The 9,346-nt window shown below is 44.9% G+C and overlaps 1 protein-coding gene and 1 long non-coding RNA gene across 5 annotated transcripts in view; one reads left to right on the plus strand and one right to left on the minus strand.

Moving 5' to 3' along the window:
* NME8 (NME/NM23 family member 8) overlaps positions 1-3,818 on the minus strand; it is a 54,358-nt gene extending 50,540 nt beyond the window's left edge. For 3 of the 4 annotated variants that reach the window (XM_015537889.2, XM_015537891.2, XM_042964156.1), the window contains exons 1-4: positions 3,695-3,818; positions 2,957-2,996; positions 2,820-2,877; positions 2,514-2,620 (exon numbers count right to left, since the gene is read on the minus strand). In XM_015537889.2, coding sequence (XP_015393375.1) covers positions 2,514-2,620; positions 2,820-2,877; positions 2,957-2,989 — 198 coding nt within the window. In that variant the 5' untranslated portion in view covers positions 2,990-2,996; positions 3,695-3,818. Of the gene's footprint in view, positions 1-2,513; positions 2,621-2,819; positions 2,878-2,956; positions 2,997-3,562; positions 3,657-3,694 lie in introns of those variants that run through there. The other variant, XM_042964153.1, reaches the window with a different exon arrangement.
* A 39-nt stretch (positions 3,819-3,857) lies between these two features.
* On the plus strand, positions 3,858-8,791 carry LOC122233055. Its single transcript, XR_006210505.1, has 2 exons — positions 3,858-3,942; positions 7,534-8,791. It is a non-coding gene; the product is annotated as an uncharacterized LOC122233055 (long non-coding RNA).
* The last annotated feature ends 555 nt before the right edge of the window (positions 8,792-9,346 follow it).

The following is a 9,346-nucleotide window of genomic DNA, read 5'->3' on the forward strand; positions in this document are numbered from 1 at the left end:
ACCTCATAGGTCACTCCCAATGGCGGTTTCAAGACTATATTAATTTTTGTCATCCTTTCAGGGAGGTCATAGCAAGAAAACAACATTAATTTATATGAATGTCCTATTGTTGAGTGCGCTCAAACATAACAAGAAAAACCATTCGGCGATGACGCACAAAATTTTTTGTTGTTAAATTCAACAGATGCTAGTGTAATGAGTGGTAATCTGAACATATTTTGGAAAGAACTTACTAGCCCTTCCCAGTGGGATGGCTACAGTAATAGAACAGATTCCTTGTGGAGGAGGCTGAGGAATTCTGGCTGGCTGGGGTACAATGGGAGGTCACAGTCAAAGTCGCTGGGGTTGGGAGGAAGCACTGTTAGGACCTGTATCCTCACACAGCTCTGAGCTGAGCTGAAATGGGAGCCCAACAAACTATGTGATCTAATTCTCCTTCCACCCCCACCCCTCTGCCTCCACAGCCATGCTGGGTTCACACATACTGCCCAAGTTGGTTTCTACACAGACTCTACAAACAAAGAGAAATTTAACGCCTCTAAACCACCTGGGAACACAGCATCAAGTTATACCTTCTCCGTGTCTAAGGACTTCTTGCCTTGCCTTCCTATGCCGAAGTTCCCTTGCAGGTAGCCTGACAGGTATGCAGGGGGCCTGCCTTGTTGTTGGTGTCTCCCCACTAACCCCAATTTCCTTTTAGACACTGAAATTTTCACGTGATTCCTAGCCAGTGAACTTGCACTCCTACCACTTCCAGACAAACTTCTCTACTGCCAACTGCCATGACTCAAGAATTTTCCAACCCTTGATTCTCCATGACCCATTTGCCAGCTGTTAGAGCCTTCTGATATTGTCCTTTAACTTCTTATACCAACCCCTTGTCTATTGTATGTGGCAATTCCCATTAGACCCCATTCTCTGTCTTGTCAACTCCATTTCTCCTCCCCGCCAAGGATCAAATCTCAAATCATATTCCAGATCCACTCAGGGGGCTCAGAGTGAAGCAGGCTATTATGAATCACCACCCTTTCAAAAACTGTAACACTCTTATTTCAGAAGACAAAGTCAACCTTTGGACAAAAAGATTTAAAAATTATATATAGGGGTGCCTGTGTGGCTCAGTTGGTTGGGTGACTGACTTCGGCTGAGGTCATGATCTCACAGTTTGTGAGTCCAAGCCCCACGTCGGGCTCTGTGCTGACAGCTCAGAGCCTGGAGCCTACTTCGGATTCTGTATCTCCCCCTCTCTCTACCCCTCCCCTGCTCACGCTCTGTGTCTCTCTGTCTCTCAATAATAAATAAACTTTAAGAAAAAAAAAAAAGAGTCAGATGCTTAACCAACTGGGGCACCTAGGTGGCACCCCTTGACTATACATTTTATTAAATTAAATTAAAAATCAATGTTTCTTGGGGCGCCTGGGTGGTTCAGTCGGTTGAGCATCCAACTTTGGCTCAGGTCATAGTCTCTTGGTTTGTAAGTTCAAGCCCTTCTGCTGACAGCTCAGAGCGTGGAGCCTGCTTCAGAATCTGTGTCTCCCCTTCTCTCTCTGCTGCTCCCCCCACTTTCACTATGTCTCTCTCAAAAATAAACATTAAAAAAATCAATTATCCTGGGGTGCCTGGGTGGCTCAGTCGGTTAAGCATCAGACTCTTAATTCTGGCTCAGGTCATGATCTCACAGTCATGAGATAGATCCTTGCACTGGGCTTTTCACTGAACATGGAGCCTGCTTGAGATTCTCCCTCTCCTTCTCTCTCTGCCCTTCCCCTCACTTGAGTACGTGCACACATGTGCATTCTCTCCCTCTAAAAAAAAAAAACCAAAAAAAAAAAAAAGTATAGTAAAAAAAGTAGATTCACATACCCAAGTTGTTCCAAACAACTTAAAAAGTTTGATAATTTCTGAATTATCAGTTTTTTTATTTACGTTAATTAAAATTAAAAACTCAGTTCCTCGGGGTGCCTGGGTGGCTCAGTAAATTAAGCACCCGACTTCAGTTCAGGTCATGATCTCACGGTTTGTGAGTTCGAGCCCCACGTCAGCCTCTGTGCTGACAGCTCAGAGCCTGGAGCCTGCTTCCGATTCTGTGTCTCCCTCTCTCTCTGGCCCTCCCCCGTTCATGCTCTGTCTCTCTCTGTCTCAAAAATAAATAAACGTTAAAAAAAAAAAATTAAAAAAAAAATAGCGTTTGCCGCTTTTGTTATAAAAGACATACACTCACCATACAGTTGGGTGAAAAGAAACAGGTCAATAGACAGACAGACGTTTTTATACTTTTCCAATGTTCACACCCATGGTGAACAATTTCAATACTACAGGAATGGGATAAAAATCATGATTGTTCAGATCATTTCAGATCCGGTAGAACTAAATATATAGTAAAACTGCCAAGTAAATATTGTCCATTTTGAAAAGTTGACAGGTTGTTTAAATTAAGACAGTCCTTAAGGACGATACTGAAATATTTGAAAAGTATCAAGAAAATAACGGTTTAATGGAAATGACATCCTTACGACAACGAAATGCAGAAGTTCATCTTCGTTCAGTTCGTTTTTCAGTTTTCTGAATAAAGGTTGCATTGCTTTGCAAGGTCCACACCAGGCTTGGTAAACATCTATCACTGGAAGACGAGAACATTTATGAAAAAAACAGAGTCGAAGAATCTAGAATAGCCGCTTATCCCAATGCTGGGGCAGGGGCAAGGGCACAGATGAGCAGGTTTTTACACTGTTAGTGGGGAGGTACACTCTGTGTTGGGGGTGGTGACAGGTGCCCTGGGCAGAACTCCAAATGGCTGGACAACAGGGGAGCCCCAGCACCTGTTAGGCCTTTGTTCTGCAACATCTCATCCCACAGGCTTTGACTATTAACGACCGTCTGCAAAAAGGAAGGCACTGTAAAGAGGTCCCCAAGTGCCAGCGCACCAAGTAAAGACCGTTGGTAATGTCATACTCACCTGTAACTGGATTTCTCGCTTTTTGCTTGCCATTTATCCACTGTCACATGAAAAAAGGGAAGAAAAATAGAAAATGTTTAAGAGGAAATTTATATGAAGTTATTCTCTATGCATTCAAAGAGGCATCTTAATGGACCGTAGGCAGTATTGGATTATACCACTCCTCTTTTCTGGGGAGAGAGGAGCCAATGCCACTAAAAGATTCCTCGCCAACTGGCTGCATCAGCCATACTGTCTTACTCTCCCAATAACCCTGAGGCAAGGCGAGGAGGTACAGTTTCTTAAAAGGACTCTGTTTCCCTATAGTGTTATGGAGTGTCCTCTCCCCGTTTCCATTTGCACACGAGTTAATTGCCTTTGACCGGACTCATGGATCCCACTCCAGGGAGGTTTAATTTTCAGGACGAGACTACTAGTGTTCTTGAGCACAACATAAGCTTTCCGCAGCGTGAAACCAGTGAGGCCCAAACGCCACCCCCCCCCCCATTCCGTAGTGTCACGGGCGCGCAGTGGGTGACAGCAGACCCCAGCACAAAACAAAGGCGTGGCCCAGGACATGGAAACTACATCCCAGCGAACGGTGCCGGATTCTCCAACAAGCCTTACACAGAACAGAACCTCCTCTCAGCGACACCGCGCGTTTATACGAAGGGGAAGGAACAGTCCCTGGGGATCCCAACCAGCCGTCTGGACGAGGCCTGTGACCTTTGTGAGCACAGCTCCAACAGGTTCGAGTACCTGGGCGCGGAACAGGTGCCCCGCTCCAAAGAGCTTTCCGCCCGCGCAGGTCCTGCGGAAGAGGCCGGACACGGTCCCCGGGACCGCCCCGCAGGAGGCGTGGCCAACGTCTGCACCGCCCCTCCAGGGCCGCGAGCCTGGCCCTCCCCCGCGGGGGCGGTGCCTCGAGACTCCCTGGACTTTGCGCGCAGGCCCAGGGCGGCGAAGCACGCCAGCCCTGGAACCGCCGGTTTCCTGCGCTTCCCGAGGTGAGACACCCCCCCCCCCCCCCCCCCCCCCCCCCCCCCCCGCCTGGTGCTGCTGCGCCTGCCCGCTCAGTCTCCGGGCAGCGCCCTCCGCTGCGGGTGCGTTTGCCACTTGCAGGTTTGATCGCAGCTCTCCTGGGCTCGACGCCTTCCACCGCGGGGCCTGCTTTATAGCATAAAATGTGTGTTCCTCAGGTTGGAGTGGAAGGCTCTCTGAAGCCCAGCGTCAGCCTATCTCCAACATCGGCACCTATCCTGGCTCTTCTTCTCCTCTTCTTTCTTTACCTTCTCCTTCTTCTATTATTTGGAAATAATTTTAGAGCTCCCATACACCCTGGGACGACCAGATCAATAGGCTTATTGGAAGGATGAACTAGGGTATCTACCATGATTACTTTTGAAATCTAGTCAGTTAATAAACGACTACTTTCAAATCGAAAAAAAAAAAAAAGCTAACTTCCCTCAAGTTTTATTAGTTTCCTACAATGAATACTTTTAAGAGATAATGTTTCTGAGCCATCCTTAGCCACCCTCTCTCCTGTGGTCTTGCTTTTTTTCCCCATTGCCCCGGTAATGAAGTTCTTTCTCTTCACCATTCGTCAGAGTGAGATTGGCTCTATTTTGAAAAATAGGGTGAGTGGCTGGCTTGATCTGGGAATTTTTTTGTGTCCACTTTTTACTGGGGAAGAATTCTCTAGTATTATCTATGGCTGGAGTATAGGTTGTGAGCATAACTTCCCTGTTCTTAGCAAGTTTCACGTGGGTCGCTCTGTTCTACCGAGGTGGCATCTTTCTTGTGAACTTTTTATTTCTGTGGTTTGCAGGAGAAATAACTACCAGTACTCCCTACTAGTGTTCATCTCAGTTCTGAGCAGCCTGTGGGAACACACCTCCCATCAGCCCTGCCACACTCACTGTTTGTCTTTCCAAAATGCTTAGCTGTTTCTTGATGTTAAGCTGTTAGTTACCTGATTTCTGGAGTCCATCTCACAAGTTTTTGTGGTTTCAGCCCAGAAAGCCATCTAGTAAACCTCTGGGGAACCTAAGTTTTCCTGTGGGCTCCTGTTGACAGACAACAACACAGGTGTCACAGAGGAGGTGTCACAGACTTTCCTCTTTAGGGATCTCTTTCTAATGCCAAATAGTGAGTTGGACCAAAGAACAACTCAGGGTCAATTTATTGACAACCTGATCTGGTGAAATAGTAGTTACTAGAAATATGTGACAGTCCTTTCAAAATGCCAGATGGTGATGTGCAGGGATATTATATATACTTCATATGTATCCTTAATAGGGGAACATCCTATTAAGAAACCATTCTATAAGTAATCCTGCTCATCTATTTGATTCACTCCGGGAATGAGGATCCTGTCTACAAAGGTCCATGGTATCCCTTCACCTTTTAGTTATTTCCTGCATCCCAAGTATGCCCACATCGGCTGGAAATCTTTTGTTAATAAAATTTTTTGCTTACTCAAAAATACATCATTGTGCCAGCACCTACATAAAGATTTTAGCAGGTGCCACAAATGTTCATGCACTAATTTCAAGCAAACTCTTCACATACTTTCGCTATTTAAGGGAAAACATCATTGATACATCAAGAAGTTCCAGTCTATTCTGAAATAAGCACATTTACCAATGATCAAGACATGCAAGGCAAAAGGTGAAATCAGGTTTTGAAACATCATTCCCATTAACTGCAAGAAGCTTAAATGTTGAAGCTTTGAAACATAAACTTGGTGAGCTTTTGCCTTGGGTCTTTCCAGAATGGACTTCAAGGACAAATGCACTCTGACAATGTTACTTATAAGGGATCGTGATGATTCTGGAATAGTACAGAAGATCCCACAGCATGCTAATGCATGTAGGCTTTATAGGAAAACTTCTCAAAGTTTAAAATGGGAAGGTTTGGGGGCATCTGGGTGGTTCAGTCAGTTGAGCGCCTGACTTCGGCTCAGGTCATGATCTCACAGTTCGTGAGTTTGAGCCGTGTCGGGCTCTGTGCTGACAGCTCAGAGCCTGGAGCCTGCTTTGGATTCTGTGTCTCCCTCTCTCTCTGCTCATCCCCTCCCCCTTCCTCTCTCCCTCTCTTTCTCTCAAAAATAAACACAAAAATTTGTAATAACTGACTGGGTGGCTCAGTCGGTTAAGCGACTGACTTCGGCTCAGGTCATGATCTCATGGTTATGGGTTCGAGCCCCACATCAGGCTCCATGCTGACAGCTCAGAGCCCAGAGCCTGCTTCGGATTCTGTGTCTCCCTCTCTCTCTACCCCTTCTGCACTCACACTCTGTCTCTCTATCTCTCAGTCTCTTGAAAATAAACATTAAAAATTTTTAATAATAAAAAGAAATAAAAAATAAAATGGGAAGATTTACAACAGATGAATGACATAAAAAGGTTGCAATTCTTAAGTAATAATAATGAAACTAATGTGACATCGGTGTGACAATTGGAATAAATGTAGTTGGGGAAGTGAAACCAGAGATAATAAGATCAAAGTCCATTGCAGCAATCCAGGAGGGCTGGGCTAAGGGCCAAAGTGAAGGCAGAGATTACAGATAAGGGGCAAAAAAGACTTAGGAGACATTTGGGGTTAGTATCAACAGGATCTGGGAAGTAGCACTTCGCAAGGATGAGCAAGGAGGAGAAACCACAGAAAACTCTATAAAGTTCCCAATTTCAATGAGCGAATAATGAGGGATGTAAAAAGAGCTATCAGAACGGGAGGGAAGATCATGAGTTCAGGGATTTTAGGATGACAAAGTGGAAGGAGAAGACTAATGAGTCCAACCATTATTGACAGTTAAATCAGGGTTATTATGATCCATGTAATTAGTGAATCCCAAGGGAACAATAGGACAAAAGTCCTTGAGTAGTAGCAGGATGAAGCTTGCTCTGCATGATCAGTAATTTGTGAATATATAATGCGTCCTACCTTAGGGCTTTTTCTAGCTGCCCCCTCATACATTTTTGTGTGTGTGAAATTCCCATGAGGCAGTATTGGGTAGTGGGGGGTCTTTGTGACCTTGGTCAGGTTTCTTAACCTCTCTGTAGTCTGGTGTTGTTACTGGAGATAATAATAGAACCTATTTAATCACTTTTGTGAGGATTCAATGATTTAAATTATACATAAGGCTCAGAACAGTCTTCAGCTTATGGTACACATGCAATAATTGTTATCTATTGTCTGGCAGAGATATAAAGCTAAAATATTTCAATTAGCACTGCTGTATGGACACCTTATACATCAATCTATGTAAAACCTGCCAAAGTACCTTTCCACAAAGATTTCTATCACTGTTAAATTGAATGGAGACTACTGCTCTAAAGAAAATGCATCAAAGTTAAAAAAAAAATCCTCCCCCTACTACAGGTGTATATTGACCTTGTGATAATGATGTACTTAGCTCCTGCATCATTTCTTCTTAAGGGGGTGCCATGCTTTCTCCTGTAATCTACTTGATATTTCTACCCTAAATGGCCCAATGGAAAAATCATGTGGAAATAGAAACTTGAAGTCCAATTTCAAGACACATGCGCACGTGTAATAATTAGTGAATTTTTTTTTTAATTCCCCCCCAAATCTAGAATGAGTTGGAATTTTTCACAGAGGGTGATGGAGTTACATCGGAACCCCTTGCTGGATTCTTCAGTGCTCTGGTGTGACGTTGTCCTGGCTGAAGCTGAACCTCTGGCCTTGCTCACAGGGAAATGGGGAAGGTGGTGAGTCCTCTTTATGGATGCATATGTGGCCATGTTTACCTTTTGATCTAGCACCCCGATGATATTACTGTCAACATCTCTGCCTCTGCTCCCCACCTCACTATTTGTTTGACTCTGTTGATATTCATGAAATCTTTTCTTTCGTGAGAAGGGCAAGAGGACATTTGAGTTGGGGTAACCCAAGACAATGGAGAGAATGGGAGCTTCCATTTCCACTCTGCCCTAAGGGATGGATTTGAGTTCTCATGAGATACTAGCCACCTTTGTTGCAGGAAACAGGATGCACCTCACATGGACAAACTGGAGAGGCGTGAATAAATGTACTCCTTCCAGAGATGTGAGCAGAAATGAAGAAGCCAATAATGGATACTGATGAAAGCAGACTAGCAACACCACATCCAGGCATGAAGGAACAAAGGGAAGAAAGGACCTTAATGGAACTCAGGGACAGTGGGGCCACTCAGCAGGAGCTGTAGCCTAGAAGGTCTGCAGGCCATACTGGAATTGTGAAGACAAAGTAAGGAAGGGGTAGAAAATAAATGCCTCATCCTCATTCCTCCCTCTGGATGGACTCTCCTACTGGTAACTCCCAGTGGTCAAATCCAACCAGGAGCCCACTCTGATCAGGGCCAGCCTCCCAGTGCTCAGAGAAGGGCAAGGTAGAGAAGAATGGCAAATAAAACAACATATAGGGTTAGAGAAGGGGCAGAAACATATAGGAATGTCTGTCCAGAGACTTAAGAGATTCCAGACATGTTAGCCTGAGCTAACAGAAATATGAAAGACAGTTTGTGAGACTCTGGGCCTAGGCAGAACTGCTTTGTGGGTCAGCCGAGGAAGTGTAGCTGGATTTGGAGAGAAGACCATTCATGCCGTCCAGCCTTGGAGTCCAGCAGAGCTCTTGGCGTTTCAAGGACCGTAAATGCTGGAGGCATCAGAGAATCTGGGGCACGGACATTAGAGATCTTGTGCCACTCTGTGGGAAGAAGATTTTGCCAACCAGGAGCGTGTGGTGGCTGCAGCTGATGGTCCCGTGTCTGGACTCACAAGAGGAAGGCTTCCTGGCCCTCAGCTCTGGGGACTGGAGCAATCATAAGTCGCTTAATAAAAACATACGTAGTACTTTTCTGTGTCTTGGGTCATACATTGTATTAGGGTTCTCCACAGAAACAGAGCCAATAGTATATATATATGGAGAGATAGAGATTGAGTATGAGGAATTATGGAGGCTGAGAAGCCCCGCTATTAGCCCTCTGCAAGCGGGAGACCCAGGAAAACCAGTGGTTAATTCAGTCTGCATCCTGTTTTTCATCCTGCCCAGTTTGAGGGCAGGAGAAAATGAGATGAGATGTCCCGGATTAAGCAGCGAGGCAGGAAAGAAAGGGAGTATACTCCTCTCTCCTCTACCTTTTGCTCTATTTAGGCTTTCAACAGATTGGATGGTGCCCACCCACCTTGAAGAGAGCAATCTACCCAGTCCACTGACTCAGATGCTAGTCTTGTCTAGAAATACCCTCACAAACACCCCCAGGAAATAATATTGTATCTGAGTACCCCGTGGTCAGTGAAGTTGACGTACAGAATTAACCATCACACACATGCCTAAAGGATTTGGGTTTTTGGGTTTTTTTTTTTTTTAATTTGTTTAAGTTTAAGTGTCACTTATGTAGATCCATGG

The sequence above is a fragment of the Panthera tigris genome, chromosome A2, assembly GCF_018350195.1.
Source record: "Panthera tigris isolate Pti1 chromosome A2, P.tigris_Pti1_mat1.1, whole genome shotgun sequence".
NCBI lineage: Eukaryota > Metazoa > Chordata > Mammalia > Carnivora > Felidae > Panthera > Panthera tigris.